At 45.6% G+C, this 27,613-nt stretch overlaps 1 protein-coding gene across 1 annotated transcript; it reads right to left on the bottom strand.

Annotated features, from left to right (window-relative positions):
- On the bottom strand, positions 1–27,214 carry LOC138369676 (S-antigen protein-like). Its single transcript, XM_069333108.1, has 2 exons — positions 27,081–27,214; positions 1–529 (listed from the first exon to the last, which is right to left on the bottom strand). Exons 1-2 carry the CDS (start codon positions 27,212–27,214, stop codon positions 1–3), a joined length of 663 nt encoding a protein of 220 aa, XP_069189209.1.
- Positions 27,215–27,613: the final 399 nt, after the last annotated feature.

Below are 27,613 nucleotides of genomic sequence, written 5' to 3' on the forward strand. Positions count from 1 at the left end.
TTAATGACGGGTCCACGAGGGATTCCCCATCTCCCTAATAACAGGTCCACGAGGGCCTCCCGTCTCCCTAATGACAGGTCCACGAGGGCCTCCCGTCTCCCTAATGACAGGTCCACGAGGGCCTCCCGTCTCCCTAATGACAGGTCCACGAGGGCCTCCCGTCTCCCTAATGACAGGTCCATGAGGGCCTCCCGTCTCCCTAATAACAGGTCCATGAGGGCCTCCCGTCTCCCTAATAACAGGTCCACGAGGGCCTCCCGTCTCCCTAATGACAGGTCCATGAGGGCCTCCCGTCTCCCTAATGACAGGTCCATGAGGGCCTCCCGTCTCCCTAATAACAGGTCCATGAGGGCCTCCCGTCTCCCTAATAACAGGTCCACGAGGGCCTCCCGTCTCCCTAATGACAGGTCCACGAGGGCCTCCCGTCTCCCTAATAACAGGTCCTCGAGGGCCTCCCGTCTCCCTAATGACAGGTCCACGAGGGCCTCCCGTCTCCCTAATGACAGGTCCACGAGGGCCTCCCGTCTCCCTAATGACGGGTCCACAAGCGATTGGTATAAAGCTCCTCCGTCCATGTGAACACACACACACACACACACACACACATACACACACACACACACACATGCACACACACACACACACACACACACACACACACACACACACACACACACACACACACACACACACACACACACACACACACACACTACCAGAAATATGGAAGACGGCGAATGTGGTCCCAATATACAAAAAGGGCGACAGACAAGAGGCACTGAACTACAGGCCAGTGTCCTTGACTTGTATACCATGCAAGGTGATGGAGAAGATCGTGAGAAAAAACCTGGTAACACATCTGGAGAGAAGGGACTTCGTGACAAATCGCCAACATGGATTCAGGGAGGGTAAATCTTGCCTTACAGGCTTGATAGAATTCTACGATCAGGTGACACAGATTAAGCAAGAAAGAGAGGGCTGGGCGGACTGCATTTTCTTGGATTGTCGGAAAGCCTTTGACACAGTACCGCATAAGAGGCTGGTACATAAGCTGGAGAGACAGGCAGGTGTAGCTGGTAAGGTGCTCCAGTGGATAAGGGAGTATCTAAGCAATAGGAAGCAGAGAGTTACGGTGAGGGGTGAGACCTCCGATTGGCGTGAAGTCACCAGTGGAGTCCCACAGGGCTCTGTACTCGGTCCTATCTTGTTTCTGATATATGTAAATGATCTCCCGGAGGGTATCGATTCATTTCTCTCAATGTTTGCGGACGATGCTAAAATTATGAGAAGGATTAAAACAGAAGAGGACTGTGTGAGGCTTCAAGAAGACCTAGACAAGCTGAAGGAATGGTCGAACAAATGGTTGTTAGAGTTTAACCCAACCAAATGTAATGTAATGAAGATAGGTGTAGGGAGCAGGAGGCCAGATACAAGGTATCATCTGGGAGAGGAAATTCTTCAGGAGTCAGAGAAGGAAAAAGACTTGGGGGTTGATATCACGCCAGACCTGTCTCCTGCAGCACATATCAAGCGGATAACATCAGCGGCATATGCCAGGCTGGCCAACATACGAACGGCATTCAGAAACTTGTGTAAAGAATCATTCAGAACTTTGTATACCACATATGTCAGGCCAATCCTGGAGTATGCAGCCCCAGCATGGAGTCCATATCTAGTCAAGGATAAGACTAAACTGGAAAAGGTTCAAAGGTTTGCCACCAGACTAGTACCCGAGCTGAGAGGTATGAGCTACGAGGAGAGACTACGGGAATTAAACCTCACTTCGCTGGAAGACAGAAGAGTTAGGGGGGACATGATCACCACATTCAAGATTCTGAAGGGGATTGATAGGGTAGATAAAGACAGTCTATTTAACACAAGGGGAACACGCACAAGGGGGACACAGGTGGAAACTGAGTGCCCAAATGAGCCACAGAGATATTAGAAAGAACTTTTTTAGTGTCAGAGTGGTTGACAAATGGAATGCATTAGGGGGTGATGTGGTGGAGGCTCACTCCATACACAGTTTCAAGTGTAGATATGACAGAGCCCGATAGGCTCAGGAATCTGTTCACCTGTTGATTGACGGTTGAGAGGCGGGACCAAAGAGCCAGAGCTCAACCCCCGCAAACACAACTAGGTGAGTACAACTAGGTGAGTACACACACACACACACACACACCCGTTGTGTGTTGTGTTGTGACCATCGTGTTGGGAGGACGTGGGGTTGGGAGCTCCTGGTTCACTAGTGGAGTGAGAGGGGTAATCAGGCAACTTCGAAGTGAAAAAGTGTGTACAAGTGAATGAAAAAAACCTTAGGTTTTGACCAAAGCCATAAGGTAGTGAAGAAAAACAGTTTAAGTAGCGTAATTGGAAATAATTGATGAAGTACTGTGGCAGTGTGGAGCAGACCTCACCGATCTCTGACCGTGACCTCACCCCCGGCAGCAACCCTCCTACCACCACGTGGGACGACGCTTGGAGATTCACTCACTTATTGTGTTAGCACGACGGTAAGATACTTGGAATCCCTGTGGGTAAGGTTGCATTATAGCAATGACTAGGTCAGGAAGGACGTCTAGGTCCAGCAGTATTATGATTGAAAGAGAGGATAGGTTTGTGGAGAAGATGATTGGGAAATTTGAAGAGAAGAGGGATGTTTGAATAGATGATCTAATCCAGGGGATTAAAAGTGAAGTCTTTAATAAGATACAGGACGAGGTCCAAGGACTCAAACAAAAGTTTATGGATTATATTCAAGAGGAAATCAGGAAGAGTAGGGTAGAATGGCAAGGAGAAATATCTAGGCTTACTAATGAATTTGGCAGGAATAAGGGAAGCTTGGCAGGGGAAGGGGGAGTAGTAGTAGGTGGAGCAGCGGGTGTGGGAGGGGTGGGGGTCAGCCATTGAGAGGGCCACCAGCATGACCCTGAACTGAGAAAGAGGACAATCATAACCCATGGATTGCTTGAAGCCAGGGCACCATCGAGGCAGGAAAGGATGGAGATTGAGGAGTTGGAGCTACAGGGGATCTTGACAGACATGAGACCCCAGATGGCAGGGAATGAGGTGAACGTCCACCGACGCATTGGACCATACAACTGTAACAGGAAACAACCTGTCCTGGTACAGTTCACTAACGAAGAGACAGTGGATTACATACTGCATCACAAACACTTACTCAGAGGTAGCGAAAATTACTACAACGTATATATTGACAAATTCATGCCGAGGGAGGAGCAGATAGCCCACAGAGCAAGCAAACAACAATACAACTCTTCCCATTTGAGCGTAGCTACACACACCAATGCTAATCCACCCCCTGCTAACCAGCTCACACCTTCTCAGGACACTCCCTCCCCAAATCAGCCTTCCCTGCCCCCTGCTTATCTCTCCAACACCTACCTTGACCCCTCTGACCCCACTGCAGTCAAATTCATCCCACATTCCAAGAACCCCCTCATCACCTCAACCCCCAAAACCCGTCAAGCCCTCATCCCCTCAACCCCCAAAACCCACCCAGCCCTCATCCCCTCAACCCCAAAAACCCACCCAGCCCTCATCCCCTCAACCCCCAAAACCTACCCAGCCCTCACCTCTCCTCATCCCCTCTCCTTCCATGTGACCCCCACCCTTGCGAGGGGGGTGGGAGGTTTCCCCCACCCCCTCTATCCTTCCCCCTCCCAACCTCTCAACCTCTATCTGACTCCCAACCTTACGCTATCTCCCAACGCCTCTATGTCCATCAGACCCTCTCTAATCTTAAGGCCCAGTATGCCCTTCCTACTCCAGACCTACCTACCCAGGCTCTACCCCACACCCTCCTACTTACCTTCCTAGAAGCCCAGCCCCCATTAGCCCCCCCAAGCACCCCTCCTGACCTCTTTCACCCCCATACACCCCCCGGACCCCTCCCCCCAGACACCCCCCGGATCCCCCCGGACATCCCCCAGATCCTCCCCGCCCCCAGTCATCCCCCAGACACCCCCAGATCCCCCAGGTCCCCCCTGCCCCCAGTCACCCCCAAGACACCCCCCAGATCCCCCCAGACCCCCAGAGAAAGGGAGAACTTTGGTACAAGAGGTTTCCATGAATAATCTCAAGGTTTGGTACACCAATGCTGATGGGGTATCTAATAAAGCAGAAGAGATAAAAGAAAGAGTGAGTGAACCAGATCCTGACATAGTTGCAATTGTGGAAACTATAATTAATGACATGATCTCAGATGCAATCTTTCCTGAAAGGTACCAGGTGATACGAAAATTGAGGACACAGAGACAGGGAGGGAGTGTGGCACTCCTAATAAAGCGAAAATGGAAGTTTGAAGACCTGGGAAATCGGGTTACCAATGAGTGCACAAGCTTCATACATGGAACTCTGACAGCAGATGGGAGGAAGATTGTGATCTTGGTAATCTACAATCTTCCACCAAACAGTAGAAGACCCAGGCAGGAGTATGATGACAACAACAAGGCATGTATAGATGAACTGCAGAAGGCAGCAACACTAGCCCACAGAATGAGACTGAAGCTGCTGATCATGGGGGACCTAAATCATGGAGAGATAAATTGGGAATCAAGGAATCCCCATGGAGGGGACGAAACGTGGGGAGCAAAATTAGTAGATGTTATAGACAGGAATTTCCTAACACAACATGTGAAGGAAGACACAAGGGAAAGAGGAGGAGATGCACCGAGCCTATTAGACCTGATTTTCACCCAGAACGTAGAAGATATCGAGAATTTAGAGCATGAAATACCTCTAGGGGCCAGTTACCATTGCGTCCTAGTCCTTAACTACATGATGGAATTCAAACTTATGACCATGGGACAAGAGATCTGGGAAAGGAGAGTTGACTTCAGGAAAGGGGACTATAAGAGGATAAGGGACTATCTACGTGAAGTGCAGTGGGAGGAAGAAATTAGAGGAAAAACAGTCCAAGATATGATGGACATAGTCATACAGAAATGCCAGGAGGCCGAAAAGAGATTTATACCAACAGTAAAGGGAAAAAATAAGAAGGAATATAATAACCCATGGTTTAATAAACAGTGTCAGGAAGCAAAAATGGCCAGCAGGCGGGAGTGGAGGAAGTACAGAAGACAAAAGACAGAGGACAACAGGATCAGATGCAACAGAGCTAGGAACGATTACATTAACATAAGACGAACATCGGAAAGGGACTATGAGAACGATATTGCAATCAAAGCGAAAAAAACAACCTATGTTACTACACAGTCATATAAGAAGAAAAATGTCGGTGAACGACCAAGTGACAAGACTAAGGAAGACAGAGGGGGCATATACTGAAAGTGACAAGGAAATCTGTGAGGCACTGAATGCCAGTTTCCAGGAGTGTTCACTACCGAGCCTGAGCAGCTCCCATTGTTGGAAGGGGTTACCCTAGATGAAAGACTATCAGATATAGAGGTGACAGCAGAGGAGGTAATGAAACAGTTGACAACTCTAGATGCAACTAAAGCAGTTGGACCAGACAAAGCATCACCGTGGATACAAAAAGAAGCAGCGCAGGCCCTCAGCGTGCCTCTGGCAATGATCTTTAATGAGTCACTTATGTCAGGAGAATTGCCCAGTTGCTGGAAGAAGGCAAATGTCGTGCCGATCTTCAAGAAAGGTGATAGGGAGGAGGCACTTAACTATAGACCTGTATCACTGACAAGCATCCCCTGTAAAATACTGGAAAGAATAATTAGGCTACGACTGGTTGCACACCTGGAGAACAATAGGTTTGTGAACAAACATCAACATGGGTTCTGGACAGGGAAATCGTGCCTAACAAACCTTCTGGAATTCTATGATAAAATAACGAGGATAAGACAGGACAGAGATGGTTGGGCAGACTGCATATTTCTGGACTGCCAAAAAGCCTTTGATACAGTACCGCACATGAGACTGCTGTTCAAACTCGAGAGGCAGGCGGGGGTGGAGGGAAAGGTCCTAGCATGGATAAGGAGCTACCTAACAGGAAGGAGCCAAAGAGTTACGGTAAGGGGCGAGAAGTCGGACTGGCGAACAGTAACAAGTGGAGTACCACAAGGATCGGTGCTGGGACCAATTCTATTTCTTGTATATGTTAACGACATGTTTACAGGCGTAGAGTCCTACATGTCGATGTTTGCGGATAATGCAAAGTTGATGAGAAGAGTTGTGACAGATGAGGATTGCAGGATCCTCCAAGAGGACCTGGACAGGTTGCAGAGATGGTCAGAGAAATGGCTACTGGAATTCAACACGAGCAAATGTAAAGTTATGGAAATGGGACTAGGAGATAGGAGACCAAAGGGACAGTACACAATGAAAGGGAACAGCGTATCTGTGACGACGCGCGAAAGAGATCTTGGTGTGGACGTAACACCTAATCTATCTCCTGAGGCACATATAAATAAGATAACGACAGCAGCGTACTCTACACTGGCAAAAGTTAGAACATCATTCAGAAACCTAAGTAAGGAGGCATTTAGGGCGTTTTACACTGCCTACGTGAGGCCAGTCTTAGAGTATGCCACCGCATCATGGAGTCCCCATCTGAAGAAGCATATAATGAAACTGGAAAAGGTTCAGAGGTTTGCAACGAGACTCGTCCCAGAGCTACGAGGGATGGGGTATGAAGAGCGCCTGAGGGAACTGTGCCTTACGACCTTAGAAAGAAGAAGGGAGAGGGGGGGACATGATAGGAACGTATAAAATACTCAGAGGGATTGACAGAGTGGACATAGACGAAATGTTCACATGCAATAGCAACAGAGCGAGGGGACATGGATGGAAGCTGGAAACTCAGATGAGTCACAGAGATGTTAGGAAGTTTTCTTTTAGCGTGAGAGTAGTGGGAAAATGGAATGCACTTCAGGAACAGGTTGTGGAAGCAAATAATATTCATAATTTTAAAACCAGGTATGATAGGGAAATGGGACAGGAGTCATTGCTGTAAACAACCGATGCTCGAAAGGCAGGATCCAAGAGTCAATGCTCGATCCTGCAGACACAACTAGGTGAGTACAACTAGGTGAGTACACACACACACACACACACACACACACACACACACAATGCAGGCTGGAGTGAGAGGGAAGGTACTCCGGTGGATAGAGGAATACCTAAGCAACAGGAGACAACGAGTCTGTGTGAGGGGTGAGGTCTCAGATTGGCGAGACGTCACAAGTGGAGTCCCGCAGGGGTCAGTCCTTGGACCTATACTGTTTCTGGTATATGTAAATGATCTCCCAGAGGGTATAGATTCGTTCCTCTCAATGTTTGCCGACGATGCAAAAATTATGAGGAGGATTGAAACAGAGGATGATAGTAGGAGGCTACAAGATGACCTGGATAGACTGAGTGAATGGTCCAACAAATGGCTGTTGAAGTTCAACCCGAGTAAATGCAAAGTAATGAAACTAGGCAGTGGAAACAGGAGGCCAGGCACAGGATACAGAATAGGAGATGAAGTACTTAATGAAACAGACAGAGAGAAAGATCTAGGAGTTGATATCACACCAAACCTGTCTCCTGAAGCCCACATAAAGAGAATAACGTCTGCGGCATATGCGAGGCTGGCTAACATCAGAACGGCGTTCAGGAACCTGTGTAAGGAATCATTCAGAATCTTGTACACCACATATGTAAGACCAATCCTGGAGTATGCGGCCCCAGCATAGAGCCCGTACCTTGTCAAGCACAAGACGAAGCTGGAAAAAGTCCAAAGGTATGCTACTAGACTAGTCCCAGAACTAAGAGGCATGAGTTATGAGGAAAGGCTGCGGGAAATGCACCTCACGACACTGGAAGACAGAAGAGTAAGGGGGGACATGATCACAACCTACAAAATCCTCAGGGGAATCGACCGGGTAAACAAGGACGAACTTTTCAACACTGGTGGGACGCGAACAAGGGGACACAGGTGGAAGCTGAGTACCCAAATGAGCCACAGAGACGTTAGAAAGAACTTTTTCAGTGTCAGAGTAGTTAGCAAATGGAATGCATTAGGAAGTGATGTGGTGGAGGCTGACTCCATTCACAGTTTCAAATGTAGATATGATAGAGCCCAATAGGCTCAGGAATCTGTACACCAGTTGATTGACGGTTGAGAGGCGGGACCAAAGAGCCAGAGCTCAACCCCCGCAAGCACAATTAGGTGAGTACAATTAGGTGAGTACAAGGGAAGTTAAGTTGGAAGCCCCCTTGGGAATGAGTGATCATAGTGTAAGGAGCTTTGAGTACCTGGTTGAGCTAGGAATTATCACCCTCAAAAAAGAACTGGAAACCAAAGGGCTGGCGTACCGAAAGGGAAACTATGAGGAGATGAATAAATTCCTATGGGATATACATTAGGACACAGAACTCGGAACCAAGTCCGTACAAGACATGATGGACTATGTCACCCAAAAATGTCAGGAGGCTGTAAGCAGGTTTGTCCCAGCCCGACAGGAAAAAACAGAGAAGCAAAGGAAGAATCCGTGGTTTAATAGGGAATGTATGAAAGCAAAGGAGCTGAACAAAAGGGCATGGAGGAACTTCCGTAATAACAGAACACCAGAAAGTAGTGAGAGAGATACCAGAGAACCAGGAACGAGTATATTAGTGTGAGAAGAGCAGCTGAGAAAAGGTATGAAAATGATATAGCTAATAAAGCCAAGACCGAACCAAAGCTACTACACAGTCACATCAGGAGGAAGACAACAGTGAAGGAACAGGTGATGAAACTTAGGGTGGGCGAGGACAGGTACACAGAGATTGACAAAGAGGTGTGTGAAGAACTCAACAAAAGGTTCCAGGAGGTCTTTACAATAGAACAGGGAGAAGTCACGGTGCTAGGAGAGGTGGCAGCAAACCAGGTGACCTTGGAAAGGTTCGAAATTACAAGAGATGAGGTCAAGAAGCACCTATTGGAGCTGAATGTGAGAAAAGCTGTTGGGCTGGACGGAATCTCACCATGGGTATTGAAAGAGTGTGCAGGAGCACTTTGCTTGCCGCTCTCCATAGTGTATAGTAGGTCACTGGAAACGAGAGACCTACCAGAAATATGGAAGACTGCTAATGTAGTACCAATATACAAAAAGGGTGACAGACAAGAGGCACTGAACTACAGGCCAGTGTCCTTTACTTGTATACCATGCAAGGTGATGGAGAAGATTTTGAGAAAAAACCTAGTAACACATCTGGAGAGAAGAGACTTCGTGACAACCCATCAACATGGGTTCAGGGAGGGTAAATCTTGCCTTACAGGCTTGATAGAATTCTACGATCAGGTGACAAAAATTAAGCAAGAAAGAGAAGGATGGGCGGACTGCATTTTTTGGACTGTCGGAAAGCCTTTGACACAGTACCCCATAAAAGGTTGATGCATAAGCTGGAGAAACAGGCAGGAGTAACTGGTAGGGTGCTCCAGTGGATAAGGGAGTACCTAAACAATAGGAAGCAGAGAGTTACAGTGAGGGGTGAGACCTCAGAATGGCATGAAGTCACCAGTGGAGTCCCACAGGGCTCTGTGCTTGGAACTATCCTGTTTGTGATATACTTAAATGATCTCCCAGAGGGTATAGACTCATTCCTCTCAATGTTTGCTGACGACGCCAAAATTATGAGAAGGATTAAGACAGCGGTGGACAGCTTGAGGCTTCAAGAAGACCTGGACAAGCTGCAGGAATGGTCGAACAAATGGCTGTTATAGTTTAATCCAAGCAAATGTAATGTAATGAAGATAGGGGTAGGAAGCAGGAGACCAGATACAAGGTATCATTTGGGAGATGAAATACTTCAAGAGTCAGAGAGAGAGAAAGACCTGGGGGTTGATATCACGCCAGACCTTTCCCCTGACGTTCATATCAAGAGGATAACATCAGCAGCATATGCCAAATTTGCTAACATAAGAACGGCCTTTAGAAACTTGTGTAAGGAATCTTTCAGAACATTATACACCACATATGTCAGACCAATCCAAGAGTATGCGGCTCCAGCATGGAGTCCATATCTAGTCAAGCATAAGACTAAACTAGAAAAGGTTCAAAGGTTTGCCACCAGACTAGTACCCGAGCTGAGAGGTATGAGCTGCGAGGAGAGATTACGGGAATTAAACCTCACTTCGTTGGAAGACAGAAGAGTTAGGGGGGACATGATCACCACATTCAAGATTCTCAAGGGAATCGACAGGGTTGATAAAGACAGGCTATTTAACACAAGGGGCACACGCACTATGGGACACAGGTGGAAACTGAGTGCCCAAATGAGCCACAGAGATATGCGAAAGAACTTTTTTAGTGTCAGAGTGGTTGACAAATAGAATGCATTAGGAAGTAATGTGGTGGAGGCTGACTCCATACACAGTTTCAAGTGTAGATATGATAGAGCCCAATAGGCTCAGGCACCTGTAAACCTGTTGAGTGACGGTTGAGACGCGGGACCAAAGAGCCAGAGCTCAACCCCCGCAAGCACAACTAGGTGAGTACAACTAGGTGAGTACACACACACACATACAGCTGGAAAAGAAAGAGAAAAAGACAAAGAAAAAAAAGCTGGAAACTGGAAAAAGTTCAGAGGTATGCCACTAAACTAGTTTCAGAACTTAGAGACATGAGTTACGAGAAAAGGTTGCGTGAAATGCACCTCACGACTCTGGAAGACAGAAGAGTACAGGGGAGACATGATCACTACCTTCAAAATTCTCAGAGGGATTGACAGGGTAGATAAGGATAAACTGTTTAACACGGCTGGCACCCGAAGAAGGGGACACAGGTGGAGACTGAGTACCTAAATGAGCCACAGGGACGTTAGAAAAAACTTTTTTAGTGTCAGAGTAGTTAACAGATGGAATGCATTAGGCAGTGATATTGTGGAGGCTGACTCCATACACAGTTTCAATTGTAGAGATGATAGAGACCAGTAGGCTTAGGAATCTGTACATCAGTTGATTGACGGCTGAGTGGCGGGACTGTTGATTAACGGATTGACGGCTGAGTCGAGCCAGAGCTCAACTCCCGCAAACACAAATAGGTGAGTACAAATAGGTGAGTACGCACAACATCAGAAGCATATGCCAGGTTGGCCAACATAAGAACGGCATTTAGAAACTTGTGTAAGGAATCATTCAGAACTTTGTACACCACACATGTCAGACCAATCCTGGAGTATGCGCCTCCAGCATGGAGTCCATATTTAGTCAAACATAGGACTAAACTAGAAAAGGTTCAAAGGTTTGCCTCCAGACTAGTACCGAAGCTGAGGGGTATGAGCTACGAGGAGTAACTACGGGAATTAAACCGCACGTCGCTGGAAGACAGAAGGGTTAGGGGGACAGGATCACCACATACAAGATTCTCAAAGGAATTGATAGGGTAGATAAGGATATCTTATTTAACACAAGGGGCACACGCACTTGTGGACACAGGTGGAAATTGAGTGCCTAAATGAGCCACAGAGATATCAGAAAGAACTTTTTTAGTGACAGAGTGGTTGACAAATAGAATGCATTAGGCAGTGATGTGGTGGAGGCTGACATATCTTCACACAGTTTCAAGTGAAGATATGATAGAGCCCAGTAGGCTCAGGAATCTGTATATCAGTTGATTGACAGTTGAATGGTTGGACCAAATACCCAGAGCTCAACCCTCGCAAGCACAAATAGGTGAGTACACACACACACACACAAATGTAGATATGATTGAGCCAAATAACCTCATGAATGTGTACTCCAGTTGATTGACGGGTGAGAGACGAGTCCAGAGAGCCGAAGCTCAACCCCCCGCAAGCACAACTAAGTGGGTACTTGAGCAAACACTCGCGCACTCTTCACACCATAAACTGCTCATCTTAGCACATGTTGCACGCTGAAAGTATCGACATTGTTAAGCGGGATAATTAGAGAGGATTAAACGTGCTTAAGCTCACAGCGCCAGTGTCAGCCGTGTGTGGGATGCCTGTCTGCGCAGTGACGGCCGCTAAGCCTGCTGGGAATAATCCTTCATGGTATTAGCCAGAATTTAGGGTGATATTAATCATTTATATAAAATGAATGTGACAGATGCACAAGAGAGGGAATTATGGGATTATAGAAGGCGAGTGATATGGCTATTGGTTGTGAAATTGGTTATAGTATTTAATGTGAACTATTTTTACCGAATTAATTATTAAATTTAGGTTTGAGTTTAGTTAAGAACTTAATGAGATTTTTTTTAGTATGTAGTATGCATTTCATTAACTTTGATTTAGGTTATTATGATAATATACATTTTGTTGAGAGGTAAAATTGAAGTTAAATCTATTGAAGCGTTCGTAATAGTGTTGGTGAGTCTGTACCGGTGTGTGCCTGGTCCTGCCTGGCCACGGTCCAGTGTGAACAACCTGTCCTCTTAAAAATAACGTCACTTTCGGCCCTTATGGCCGAAAGTGGACGTAATTGAAAATGAAAAAAAATCAAAATATATTTGGGATTTTTTTTCAACCACAGTAAGTAAAGGGTCCTCTGATAGGTTAGGTGGGCAGAAAATTCTCATAAAGTTTCAAAACGTTATGAAAAACGTTAATTGAAAATTTCCTCTTTTAACCTTACCGAGTAAGCCGGACGACTCAAACAGAAAACGACACAGTACGTCACTTTTGTAAGTCGATTTCATTTCAAATTACGTCCAAATTTGGCCATAGTGCGTATACGAGCCAAAAGTGACGTTATTTTTAAGAGGACGGGTAGTTCCTTCGTATGTATATAGTGTAAATATAGTGTAAACAATTTCTTTATATATGAGGATGATCTAGCTTACTTTGATTCGTTACTATATAAGAAGAACATGTTGTGATTCGTAGATACAGTCTTATATGGTAATAATAAGCTTGGGAGGTTGTGAAGGGATTGTGTTCATTTATAATAGACCAGGAAGAATGCATAGAAGTCTTAGCGTCCTTATCAGAAAGCACAAGATGGCGGTGAGATCTGGCCAACCGGAAGTCACAGACTGGACAAAAGGATTTATACTGCTGAGGGTGAGCACAGGGAGAGGTCATCGTGACTCGGCTCCGTGGCCTTAGAGTTCATTCAGCGAATTTCTGGTAGTCATCAACACTCAAGATGGATACAAGTGATTGATGGAGATTAAGTCACCCAAGAGGAGGCACGGGCATGAATAGTCCGTAATGATACAACTGAAGGAATGCTTCTTATATTGTGTGGAAAATGGTTAGGTTCTTGTCCCTGCAGTCTCTGAGAGCCTCACTCGCCCACAACCGCTCTTAACGACAAAGTTGGAACAAAATCGTTTTAGAAAATACAATTATTTATTAAGAGATAAATATTTTGTGCGAGGAGGAGCAATATGACCTGTTAGCTACATGCTAACATGAATCATCTGCAAGTAGGTTCCACTTGCTAGACAGGTCGGGAATGTGCATTCCAGACCAAATAGTTCAATTCGCTTCCGCCTAAAGCTTACAAATTAACATATACTATTCAGAGCTACATAACCAGTTTCTCATTAGGCAAATAGTGGACTATGAACTAATCCCTCCTTCGTTTATATCACAAAGAATGCAAGTGCAATTTTCAGTAAGCTGGATGCTGCGTTCTTTACTTAGTCTTACGGTGGTCGATACGAGAGTACCCTTGTACTCATCTGGTTGTACTCACCTAGTTGTGCTTGCGGGGGTTGATCTCTGGCTCTTTGGTCTCGCCTCTCAACTGTAAATTTATTAACTTGTATATTTAATACGGCTATAAGACTGCCATCTGTTGATTGTCTCCTCATATAACAATCGTATTTTGGCGTAAAAATCCCCAACATCAAGATAAGATGTACTAGACATCATAGCTTCTCGCAAAATTGACGTGATGTTTATTTTTGAGCCAGTGAGTGTGAACAGTGGCAGAGGACCACTGTGGCACGAAGAGTCTGCCTTGCCATGTAAAGCTGGACGCAATTAAGTATTTATTGAGACCTTCCTCTTCTTAATTGTGCTTGTATTCACCTATTTGTGCTTGCGGGGGTTGAGCTCTGCTCCTTCGGCTCGCCTCTCAACTGTCAATCAATCAACGATCAATTTTTTTTTGTCACCCCCCAGACACCACTTTTTGTAATCCACAAGTTAGTAGGAATTATTAGCTAGAGGATCATTACTACAACACTTAACGAATGATGATTGGAAGTACATGTTAAGTAGACAGACTATGGATCACATATCTAAGAAAGGTCAATGGATTAAGACCGAAGCTGTTTAGCCAAATTAATAATTCCTGGAAAGAGGAATTATTCTTCTTCAGGCTTCTAGGAACAAGATTACCGCTTCTAGGGATAAGGTTAATCGGATTATACCTTCCTTGAGAGGCAGGGTGAAATGGGTGAGGTAGATGGCTGATTGGAGTCAGTCTGATTGTGGGAGTTGAACTGAGAAGTCCTCTGGATCTCCGTTTGTGGCAGCAGCGAAGTGTAGCAGACAGCTATGCGAGAACCTGATGTGATCTTAGTAACCAAGTTAAGTCTGCAGTATGTGAGTATTGAATGAAAGACTAACCGGGTGTGGAGCATTGTAGTAATCATTCCGTATTAGGGACTTAGGCGGAAGTTACGAGTGTGGGTGGTGACCGCGGAGGTCAAGTGGTCTATGGGTATTGGAAGTGTATAGAACTAATAGAGTATGTTAATATGTTATTATTTGTCAGAGTCTATGCTTTGTAATTAAATGACAAAACCCGACGGCCTTTAAATGCCTTTCATATGTTCACTCATTGTGTTCCAGTACAAACCTAGTGGTACGCCTCAAGGGTCTGGTGTGTGTAGGAGTACACGGTGGTAGTAACGATTGCTGAGGCATGGTGTTATGTGTTGTGCATTTGCTGTGTTCGGAATGAACCGGGGTTCAGCGTCACGACATATTTCGTGGCAGCGCAAACAGGTTTTGGAACACTGTGAGAGATGAAGGAAGTGTGTTACTGGTTTAGTTGGTGAGGGAATGTTCGGGAATTGGTAGACGTCGGGTTGTGTTCAGGACGGTGGATATTGGAGTGAGGAAGGGAAGGTGTGTGGGCCAGTGAGTGGCCATAGTGGGGTGTGGGGCCAAGGTGTGTGGCCAAGTGGAGTGGCCACGTTGTGCGGCAGGGAAAGGTCCCCTAAGGGGTGGAAACAGTAGTGTGGGGAACTGATAAGTGACGTTGTTAATGGTGGCTTAATTTTATAAGTGATTCTAGTGAGATTAAGGGAATAAGGCCAAGTAAGGTTATTGTACGGCAAAGCGTCAAGCTGGTTCATACACGAGCACATAAGGGGCGAGTATCCATGACGGGTACGGGTAGTAATAGGGGCGCCAGTGGCCAGGCCACGAGTAATGTCGGTCAGGGTAAGAGTGGTGATAACACGGCGGCGTTGCTTACGGCGCAGGCGGCAGCGTCAGAGATAATTGGGCAGGTTGCACAGTGGTTGAAAAATGTGTTGAGCACGCATGAGACGACTAATGCAGGACCTAAGGTATATGGAGACATACCCACGTTTTGGGGCGCCAAACGGGATTCGAAAGGTCAGTTACTGACGGATATTAGAACATTTTTCTTTGCTCTAGAGAAGGCGACTAGTGTGGGGTCATGGTCGGATCAGGCAAAGATTGCATTGGCATATTCCAAGGTGAAAGGGGAAGCAAAGACCCTGCTCAACTCGGCGGAAATTAGAGAAATAAATAGTTATAGCGAGTTTAAGCAGGAGCTGATAGATCATTACGATGTGCAGCACGATGAAGTAGAACTAAAGGCTCAGTTAGCTGCACTTAAATGAGAACCAGGGGAACAATTAAGGGCGTTTGGTCATAGAATAAGACTCTTGGGTGATGTGATTGAGCGGACGGAAACGCAGTTCACGGGGATAGTAAGAGATTCTATGCAACGGAGTGTTTTTTCGGTGCATTACCGCGGGAAAGTGCGTTACACTGCAGGGAAGCTTAGTCTTTTAAGGAAGCGGTGAAACATGCAGTGTTTTGGGCGGAGAATAGCCCGACACATAAACTGACAGAGGATGACATTTTCAAGGAAGTGTCCCCTAAGGAACGGGCAAATCTTGCAGACACGCAAGAGAGACAGGCTCAGCTCTGGGCCCCAGTAGTTCAGCCAGTGGAGGATGGACCCGCGGCGGGGTCACACATTCCAAGGGCAAGGGGCGAGGTGCTTCTCGACGTAACAATAATAAGGGCTGGGAGCCAAGGGTGTTCCAGGGACACAATACGAGTGGGGTGTCGTGGGGACCCCATCAGGGTACTCGTGGGCAGCGAGGAGGCTATAATCAAGGGGCACGTGGAGGCAGGTTCACTCCTGCTCCACCACGATACACGCCTGCTCAGGGAGCAACAGGAATGTACCACCAGAACCAGGGTACCGGTAGAGGGTATCCCCGGGGAACGGGGAACACTGCAGGTAAACACGAGCCAGAACGACCTAAGCAGACAAAAGTGTGTAAGCTATGTGGTGACGGTAGTCACTTGGCCTGGCAGTGTAAGCTTTTTGTTCCGCCTAATTACCCAGTGTGTACAGTAGGGGGTGGCGGACAGTGGTTGTGTACCGTCGGGTCGGGTCATCCCATAAAGGTGCATTTACGGTTAAAGGGCACTATCTATACAGCCTTGGTGGACACCGGTGCTTCCGTGTCCATCATGAGTCGTAGCGTGTTAGGATCAGACGTCAGGCTGATACCGAACAACAGGAGATTAACGGCGGTGGGAGATTATGCGTTGCGGGTGTTGGGAGAGACAACTGTGGATTTCCAGCTAGAAGATAGATGGTTTAAACATAGTTTTGTAGTAATACAGGATATAGGGCTGAAACATACCAACATTATCTTGGGAATTGATTTCCTCGAAAAATACTCATGTACCATAGCGTTCAGCGCAAGGGGGAATAAATTGGTATGTGGGGGTCAAGCGGTAGACGTTAACAAGGTGAGGAGTAGAGAAGGAGTAGCAGTAGTGAGGGGTAACTGTGGTAACTCGGCTGGGGACTGGAATATACAGTGGGCAGTCACGGTACCCAAGGATGTCACCATTCCGGGAGAAGCATCCTTAGTGATTAACATGGCATGTAAAGCCAAGGGAGTAGACGTTGTGCAAATTGAGCCATTGGATAATCCAGCAGGGTTGGTGATAATGGAGACTATTGAAGACATAAATGAAGGGGTAATTCGGTTGAGGGTTTTTAATCCCTCTCGGTGGCCAGTCACCTTGAGTAAGCATGCACAGGTAGCGTGGGCGCACCCTGTGGAGGAGATTATTGCAGCCATGTCAGTAAGTCAGAGTGAGGGCGATGAGGATAGAATGGATAAATTAATGGGAATAGTGGATAGGATGTCCATTGAAAGGGAGGTTAAGGAAGCCTTAAGGGGCTTAGTCAGGGAGTTCCCGGATGTTTTTGCGTTGAGAGGGGAACCCCCAGGGTGCATTACTCAAGGAGCACATAGGATTGACGTAGAGGGCGCACATCCAGTATATACGAGAGCATATAGCATACCAGTGGCACACCAGAGGGAGGTGAAAGAGGAGATAAGCCAGCTAAGGGAGCATGATATCATTGAACCATCCAGTTCACCGTGGCACAGCCCTCTCGTAGTAGTCAGGAAAAAGAATGGGGGAGTGAGGTTATGCGTAGATTTCCGCAGAATAAACAAGCTGACGAAAGACGAAGCATACCCATTACCTAACATACAGGACACATTGACACACTTGAAGGGTACACAATATTTTACCACATTAGACCTACTCAGTGGGTATCACCAGATACCGCTGGAGGAAGAGTCGAGGGAAATCACAGCGTTTAGTGCGTGCAACGAGCTCTGGCAATATAAACGACTTCCTTTCGGGTTGAAGTCAGCACCTGCTGTGTTCAGTAGGCTAATGATGAGTGTGTTATCGAGGGTTGATAGGTCCCACAGCGTTGCTGTACCTCGATGACGTAATCGTGCTGGGAAAGTCATTAGAGGAGCACATACATAATTTGAGGAAACTCTTGCTAAGGCTGAGGTCACATAACCTCAAAGTGAATTTCGAAAAATGCAGTTTTTTTGGAGAATCGGTAACATTCCTGGGCCATACAGTGGGCCGGATGGGTATCAGTCCATTGCCAGATAAAACCAGGGATATTCAAGAGTTCCCAGTTCCACAGAACAAGAAAGAGTGCAAATCTTTCCTGGGGTTGGTTAGCTATTATCGGCGATTTATTAAAGATTTTTCAAAAATTGCAAGACCATTACATCAGATCAGTGGACTTGCAGAGTTCGTGTGGGGAAAGGAACAACAGCAGGTGTTCCAGGTACTGAGGGCTGCTGTCAGCTCTAGCAGTATCTTGGCGCACCCAGATTTTAGCAAACCGTTTCTGGTGTATGCGGATGCTTCTGGTGCAGCGATAGGTGGTGTGGTAGCTCAGGTGGATGAGCGAGGACGGGAGCGTCCCATTGCATTTTGTTCACGAGTACTATGTCCTGCAGAGAGGAACTATAGTACGATTGAGAGGGAAGCGCTAGCGATCACATTCATATTACAACGGAATCGGTACATCTTGCTTGGACATGAAATTTGGCTCAGAAGCGATCACAAACCCCTTGAGTATGTGTTCGAGTCCAAGGAGCCTTGTCAGCGGCTGGCACGATGGGTTACCTCGCTCTCAGAGTTTAACATTACAAACTTTGAACATGTACCAGGGAAAAGCAATGTGGTCGCTGACGCGTTGTCAAGGTGTCACAATGTAGCAGTGGTGAGTGAAAGGGGGGAGGAAGATGTGTCGTGGAATGTGAGGGAGTTGATACGGAGTCAGGAAGGTCACCCCCTGTGGGGGGAGGTAAGGAAGTTTTTGAGGGGTCAGCGTGCGGAGTTGAGGAAGTCACTTCCAGCACCAGTGGAAGAGTTTGTGGTTGAAGATGAGGTGTTGTATCATCTTGGTAGGGTTTCGGGTATACGGTCTGAACCAGTATACCAGGCAGTCTTGACACCGGAATTCCAGAGGACTGCAATGTATCTGTGTCATAACATCCCAGCAGCAGGCCATGGAGGGGAGTCCAAGACGTTGCAGAGGGCACGTCAAAGGTTCTATTGGCCATCCATGGGTAAAGATATCAAGGTCTATGTAGCCTCTTGTGACAGTTGTCTGAGGTACAAGGCACATAGATTGGGGGCGGAACCTTTGTATAGGTGGCCGGATGTGAGTACTCCCTTCGAGAGAGTACACATAGATCTCATTGGGCCGCTACCACAAGCTCATTCAGGGGCGAGGTACATATTTGTAGCAGTGGATGCACTCACACGCTTCACTGTGGTGAGTGCACTCCGTTCTAAGTCGGCAGAGGATGTGACCCAGGCCATGGTGGAAAGTGTGTTAACCAGGTTTGGGGCTCCTCAACAACTTGTGTCAGACCAAGGGTCAGAGTTTATCAATCAAGTATTTCAAAGCATCGCGAGTGTGTATCATTTCAAACATACTCCAGTGCTGGCATATCGACCATCGGCGAATGGTTTGGTTGAAAGACACAATGCTGAAGTAATCAGTATTCTGCGGCATTTGGCTGCAGATGATGTGCTTGCATGGGATCAGAGTTTGTCGAGGGTGGAGTCGGCGCTCAACACGGCGTTCAATAGGTCGGTGGGAGAAACCCCGCATTTTTTGTTGCATGGGTTCGATCCCCGACTTCCGTTCACGACGTTCACAAGCAAGCAACCGCCATACTATGCGTTAGACTTCAAAAGTGTTGTCTGTAGGCGAGCAACCAAGGCATTTGACTTGGTGAAACTACATTTAAGAAAGTCGACAGAGGTAGCAGAGGCATATTATAATGCGCGGAACAAGGTCCAAGCAAAGGTGATCAATGAAGGTGATAGGGTATTTGTGAAGCAGATGCACGCTCAGGCAGAAGGTAAGTTTGCACCCAAGTTTGTGGGGCCATGTCGGGTAATTAGCAAAAAGAATGCAGAAGTTAAGGTTAAGGTGCTAAACACAGGGCATGTGTTCTCCTGTCACCCAGACCGCGTCTATACACTGACCGGTCAGGCAAGTGAGGCGCCATACCCTACGGGGAGTGTGCCAGGGGAGAGCACACCAGCGGCTGAGGACATAGGTAGAGGTACGAGGAGTTGGCAATCAAGGGTGGATAACACAGAACAGCCTTCGCAGGACCGGGGACAAGGTCCACAGGCGACGGTGACACATCGCTATCCGACCCATGGTCCATGTAATTTTATGGTTATGTTTGTATGTAATTATATGTCAGCAGTTTAGGTATATGTGCATTGTTGGAGATGGGAAAAATTATTACAGACTATTTTACCTGTGCTATGATGTGAATATAATGTATATGTTAGAGAAGTGTTGTGAGTCATGTCGGGGAAAATTTTAATTTATTTCATCGTGTATATGATGAACTTATTGGATGATTTTTTAGTTGTACATATATGGTGGGTGCATCCTCCAGGTCCTTGCACTAATGAAACCATTGCAATGATGTATATGGGGACATATGCGTGTTTAAGGAGGGGAGTGGTGTTATAATCCACAAGTTAGTAGGAGTTATTAGCTAGAGGATCATTACTACAACACTTAACGAATGATGATTGGAAGTACATGTTAAGTAGACAGACTATGGATCACATATCTAAGAAAGGTCAATGGATTAAGACCGAAGCTGTTTAGCCAAATTAATAATTCCTGGAAAGAGGAATTATTCTTCTTCAGGCTTCTAGGAACAAGATTACTGCTTCTAGGGATAAGGTTAATCGGATTATACCTTCCTTGAGAGGCGGGGTGAAATGGGTGAGGTAGATGGCTGATTGGAGTCAGTCTGATTGTGGGAGTTGAACTGAGAAGTCCTCTGGATCTCCGTTTGTGGCAGCAGCGAAGTGTAGCAGACAGCTATGCGAGAGCCTGTTGTGATCTTAGTGACCAAGTTAAGTCTGCAGTATGTGAGTATTGAATGAAAGACTAACCGGGTGTGGAGCGTTGTAGTAATCATTCCATACTAGGGACTTAGGCAGAAGTTACGAGTGCAAGTGGTGACCGCGGAGGTCAAGTGGTCTATGGGTATTGGAAGTGTATTGACCTAATAGAGTATGTTAATATGTTATTATTTGTCAGAGTCTATGCTTTGTAATTAAATGACAAAACCCGACGGCCTTTAAATGCCTTTCATATGTTCACTCATTGTGTTCCAGTACAAACCTAGTGGTACGCCTCAAGGGTCTGGTGTGTGTAGGAGTACACGGTGGTAGTATCGGTTGCTGAGGCAAGGTGTTATGTGTTGTGTAATCGCTGTGTTCGGAATGAACCGGGGTTCAGCGTCACGACACACTGACCCCTCTTTCCACCAGGAAGCAGCCCGTAACAGCTGTCTAGCTCCCAGGGACCCATCTGCTGCTAGGTAACAGGGCCATCAGAGTGACAGAAACTCGACCCATTTGTTTTCCGTCATCACGGGGAATCGAACCCCGGTCCCCAGGATTATGAGTACTGAGTGTTGTCCACTCAGCCACCTGGCGCCCTTTGTGAAATGAAGGTAATTATCAGGAGAAATCACCAATACGAATATATATAGTACTTAGAAAGGATTAGGATAAGGATATGGGATGGGACGAGGGGGAAAGGAATGGTGCCCAACCACTTGGACGGTCTGGGATTGAACGCCGACCTGCATGAAGCGAGACCGTTGCTCTACCGTCCAGGCAAAAGCTTGTGAAGGTAAACATTGTAAAAGCTAACAGATAGTGACAGCTGCCAGATGTAAGTGCAGTTGACCCAGTTTATAACTCTTTAATACAGCAGACATCACATGAGTCTGCTGGCGAGTGTCTGCGCTGCTGCTGCTGCTGCCCCTCGGATAATCCACTTTAACAGTTAATAAGATTTTCTATGGTATAATTAAGGGAAGTACGTACTCACCTAATTGTGCTTGCTGGGGTTGAGCTTTGGTTCTTTGGTCCCGCCTCTCAACTGTCAATCAACTGGTGTACAGATTCCTGAGCCTACTGGGCTCTATCATATCTACATTTGAAACTGTGTATGGAGTCAGCCTCCACCACATCACTGCCTAATGCATCCATTTATTAACTACTCTGACACTGAAAAAATTCTTTCTAACGTCTCTGTGGCTCATCTGGGTACTAAGTTTCCACCTGTGTCCCCTTGTTCGTGTCCCACCCATGCTGAAGAGTTTGTCTTTGTCCACCCTGTCAATTCCCCTGAGAATTTTGTAGGTGGTTATCATGCCTCCCCTTACTCTTCTGTTTTCCAGGAATGTGATGGTCAGCTCCTTTAGCCTTCCCTCGTAGCTCATTCGTCTGAGTTTCGGGATGAGCCTGGTGGCATACCGCTGAATCGTCTTTAACTTTGTCTTATGTTTAACTAGGTATGGACTCCAGGCTGGAGCTGCATACTCCAGGATTTGTCTGACTTAAGTGGTATACAGGGGTCCTTAACGATTCCTTACACAAGTTTCTAAAGGCAGTTCTTATGTTGGCCAGTCTAGCATATGCCACTGATGATATTCTTTTGATGTGGGCCTCTGGGGGACAGGTTCGGTGTGATATCAACCCCCAGATCTTTCTCTCTATTTGACTCCTGCAGGATTTCACCTCCCAGACGATACCTTGTTTTCAGCCTCCTGCTCCCTTCGCCTAATTCCATTACCTTACACTTTCCTGAGTTGAACTTTAGCAGCCATTTTCTAGACCATTCCTCCAGTTTGTCCAGGTCATCCTGTAGTCTCTGTCTATCTTCATCCGTCTTGATTCTTCTCATAATTTTTGCATCATCAGCGAACATTGAGAAGAACGAGTCTATACCCTCCGGAAGATCATTTACATATATTAGAAACAGGATGGGTCCAATAGTACTGAGCCCTGTGGGACTCCGCTGGTGACATCTCGCCACTCTGATGTCTCCCCCCTCACCGTTACTAGCTGTTTCCTGTTGCTTAAAAACTAAAGTTGTTGTTCAATGTCACCCATTATTTTTTGACTAGTTGTATATGAAAAGGGCTGCAATTGTTCCAAGTTTCAGTACTGTAGCCTAAATAGTAAGGGAGATTTTTAATTTGTTTATTTTTTTCAACGAATTTTATACATTTTCAAGTGTAAATGAATAAACACACCTTTCAGATATAATCATTCTATGACACTTTTCTGACACATTAGCATATAATAAAGGATCAATAGGAGGGGATTTTCCAAAACGTCTTTAGTTTTCCTAATACAAATAGTCTAAGTTCCACTCCAAAATAATGCAAATATATCATGTTTATTGCTATTATAAAATCAATAAATGAACCCAGGATAAAACGCTTCCTTACGACTTTAGAGACATAAACTTTACATATAAGGTGTAAGTTTCAGGTAAATTGAATAAAAAATGTAACAGATATGCACTTTCAAGTAACATAAATGTTCAAGTAACTAAAAAATAAAGTCTAAGGTGTTGCCGTCTGTGGCTGAGGTAGACACCAACCAATTTCCTCCAAAATTGGCACCCTTACAGATAGGCTTACGTGCAATATGGTGTAGACGTTTCATGCAAATCGCCCTATAAACAAAAGAGAGAGAAAAAATTAAAAAAAAAAAAAATGCCTTTTTTTAACTAAATTTTTTTTTTAATAAAACTAATTATAATTTGTTTTTAATATATGCTATTGTGATAGCTGAGAGTCATAGACATGATTTCAGTTGATATTTTTATTTGATAATCGTTTTTGACCATTTTGAAAAAATTTTTGACACATAATTCAATATTTTTTTCTCCCTTCCTATTTATGCTACGATGCTGAGACTTGGACCAGATGAAACCCTTTTCATATACAACTTGTCAAAAAAGTTTGATTAAAATCGAACAAGTTTTCATTTATTGCATTTTTGGGCAAATTTGGAAAATTATACCCCCTTAAGGACTCCCTTATCCACTGGAGCACCTTCCCTTTTACTCCTGCCTGATGCTCCCACTTTCTTAACAGCCTTTTACAGGGTACTGTGTCATAGGCTTTCTGGCAGTCCAGGAAAATGCAGTTGGCCCACCCTTCTCTTTCCTGCCTAATTTTTGTTGCCTGGTCATTTAATTCTATTAAAACTGTAAGGCACGATTTACCATCCCTGAGCCCATGTTGGTGGTGCGTTACAAAGTTATTTCCCTCCAGATGCTCTACGAGCCTTTTCCTCACGATCTTCTCCATCTCCTTGCATGGTATACAAGTTAGGGAAACTGGCCAATAGTTCAGTGCCCCTTGCTTGTCGCCCTTCTTGTAAATTGGGGCTACATTTGCTGCCATCCAACTTTCTGGTAAGTTTCCTGTTTCTAGTGACCTGTTATACACCATAGAGAGTGGCACACTTAGTGCTTCTGCACCTTCCTTTAGTATCCATGGTGAGATTCTGTCAGCCCCAACAGCCTTTGTCACATCCAGCTCCAGCAGACACCTTTTGACCTCATCACTGGTGAGGTCAAATTCCTCCAAGGTTGCTTGGTTTGCCTCTTCCTCATTTAGTGCAGGGGCTTCTCCTTGTTCTATTGTGAAGACCTCCTGGAATCTCTTGTTGAATTCTTCACACACCTCCTTGTCATTCTCTGTGTATCTGTTCTCCCCTTTTTGCAGCTTCATCACATGTTCCTTCACTACTGTTTTCCTCTTGATATGGCTGTGGAGCAGCTTTGGTTGGGTTTTGGCTTTACTCGCTATGTCATTTTCAAACTGTCTCTTTGCTTCCCTTCTCATTTTGAGGTACTCATTTCTGGCCCTCTGGTATCTCTCCCTGCTCTACCGGTGATCTGTTGTTTCTGTAGTTTCTCCATGTTCTTTTACTCAGTTGCTTTGCTAGCTGGTTGATACCTGGTTGATGGGGTTCTGGGAGTTCTTCTACTCCCAAGCCCGGCCCGAGGCCAGGCTTGACTTGTGAGAGTTTGGTCCACCAGGCTTGGAGCGGCCCGCAGGCCCACATACCCACCACAGCCCGGTTGGTCCGGCACTCCTTGGAGGAATAAATCTAGTTTCCTCTTGAAAATGTCCACGGTTGTTCCGGCAATATTTCTTATGCTTGCTGGGAGGACGTTGAACAACCGCGGACCTCTGATGTTTATACAGTGTTCTCTGATTGTGCCTATGGCACCTCTGCTCTTCACTGGTTCTATTCTACATTTTCTTCCATATCGTTTACTCCAGTACGTTGTTATTTTACTGTGTAGATTTGGTACTTGGCCCTCCAGTATCTTCCAGGTGTATATTATTTGATATCTCTCTCGTCTTCTGTCTAGTGAGTACATTTGGAGGGCTTAGAGACGATCCCAATAATTTAGGTGCTTTATTGCATCTATGCGTGCCGTATATGTTCTCTGTATTCCCTCTATTTCAGCAATCTCTCCTGCTCTGAAGGGGGAAGTGAGTACTGAACAGTACTCAAGACGGGACAACACAAGTGACTTGAAGAGTACAACCATTGTGATGGGATCCCTGGATTTGAAAGTTCTCGTAATCCATCCTATCATTTTTCTGGCTGTCGCAATATTTGCTTTGTTATGCTCCTTAAACGTTAGGTCATCAGACATTATTATTCCCAAATCCTTTACATGCTGTTTTCCTACTATGGGTACATTTGATTGTGTTTTGTACTCTGTATTATGTTTAAGGTCCTCATTTTTACCGTACTTGAGTACCTGGAATTTATCACTGTTAAACATCATGTTATTTTCTGATGCCCAGTCGAAAACTTTATTAATATCAGCTTGAAGTTTTTCAATGTCCTCAGCCGAGGTAATTTTCATACTGATTTTTGTGTCATCTGCAAAGGATGATACGAAGCTGTGACTTGTATTTTTGTCTATATCTGATATGAGAATTAGGAAAAGCAGCGGTGCAAGGACTGTACCCTGAGGTACAGAGCTTTTCACTGCACTTGGACTAGATTTTATAATGCTACCTTGCATTCCTGGTTAAACCATGGATTTTTCTGTTGTTTTTCGTTTTTCTCCTTTTGGACGGGGATGTCTGCAGCTTCCTGGCATTTCTGGGTGACAAAATCCATCATGTCCTGCACATTCTTGTCTCTAAGGTCTGCTTCCCATGGTATTCCCCTGAGGAAGTTCCTCACCTCGTCATATTTTCCTCTTCGGTAATTTAGTCTTTTTCCCTCCGATCCCATTCTTGTATAGGTTATCCCTACCTCCACCAAGTACTCAAAAGTCAGTACACTGTGGTCACTCATTCCTTTGGGGCTTCAACTTTGACTTCCCTTATTTCTGACTCATTCAGGGTGAATATCAAGTTGAGTCTAGCTGGCTCATCATTGCCTCTCACTCTTGTGGGTTCCTTGACATGTTGGCTCAGAAAATTCCTTGTTGCCACTTCCAAGAGTTTAGCTCTCCACGTATCTGCATCACCATGTGGGTCCCCATTCTCCCAGTTTTTCTTTCCATGGTTGAAATCGCCCATGATTGAGAGTCTTGAGCCATTCCTATAGGCAACTGAAGCTGCTCTCTCTATTATATTAATGGTTGCCATGTTGTTCCTATCAAACTCCTGTCTAGGTTTTCTGTCGTTTAGGGGAGGGTTGAAAATGACTGCCACTATTATCTTAGGTCCACCCATTATTATAGTTTCTGTTATGTAATCTTGGAATCCGTCACAGTCCGGAATTTCCATCTCATCAAAACTCCAGGCTGGGGTGTTGCATTCCCCCCTGGGGTTCCTGAGTTGCTGGATTGGGATTCCCCACTTCCCTCTGGGATTGCTGGGTTGGAAGCTGACGTTCCCTGGCTCCCTTCCCTCTCCTTGCGTCTTTTCCTTGCATCTCCTGCCCTTACTATCTCGTCTCTGGTCATGTCCCTCTGAACATACACCTCTTTGTAATTCCTTGCATACCTTAGTTTGCTCTTCTTTACTAAGATGTCCTCGCTCTTGAATACTACCTTGATCAATCTCTTTTTGTCTCTGATGTACTGGCCAATCCGGAAAAACTGTTCTATTTCTCGTTCAGCACCTTCCATTCCTATCTCCTTTAATATTCCTGCCACTGCAGCTTTGTCTTTTGTCCTCGATTCCTCGCTTGTGGAACCCTCTTGTTCCTTCACATCTACCACAACTACATCTCTTTTCCTTTACATTAGCTTGCTTGTGCATCTAGCTGCCTCCTGTGAGGTTACTGCTTTCATTACAACTTCCTTGACTGTGGACATTGCTCCTGGGCTCTTCAGCATTTCAGCAAAGGTTGGACCAATTGTAGGGGTCTCTGCCATTGCTACATCTCATGGTACCTGGAGGTTGGGTGCCAGGGCCTGGGTCTGAGGAGGGCCTGTTTTTAGGCTTTTTATCTCTACTTGTGCTGCACTTAGTTCTATCTGCAGCATACATATAGTTTCCCTCAGGTAATTCAATTCCCCACTGCTTTCCTTCCATGCCTTAGCAATCATCTCCATGTGCAACCCGTTCTCGGACTTGCTTACTGTCAATATTGGCTTATTTAATAAGTGAATATGTGACATACTAATTGATTGTGAATATTTTAGTTTACCTTGAAGAGCTTCATAGAAAACACCGACCTCACCTAACCTTCTTAGTATGTTAAGATAAGCATTTTATTGCTTCTTATTTACAATTATTACTTAACCTATCAACGGTATAGGTTAAGTAATAAT

The sequence above is a fragment of the Procambarus clarkii genome, chromosome 29 (genome assembly GCF_040958095.1).
Source record: "Procambarus clarkii isolate CNS0578487 chromosome 29, FALCON_Pclarkii_2.0, whole genome shotgun sequence".
Classification (NCBI taxonomy): domain Eukaryota; kingdom Metazoa; phylum Arthropoda; class Malacostraca; order Decapoda; family Cambaridae; genus Procambarus; species Procambarus clarkii.

Bases quoted from the DNA above. Each gene is read 5' to 3' on its own strand.
- LOC138369676 (XM_069333108.1), bottom strand. From the start codon at position 27,214: ATGGCAGAGACCCCTACAATTGGTCCAACCTTTGCTGAAATGCTGAAG. The intron at 530-27,080 runs GTAAAGGAAAAG...ACCCGTCATTAG, and splicing joins AGATGCACAAGCAAGCTAAT to GGAGACGGGAGGCCCTCGTG.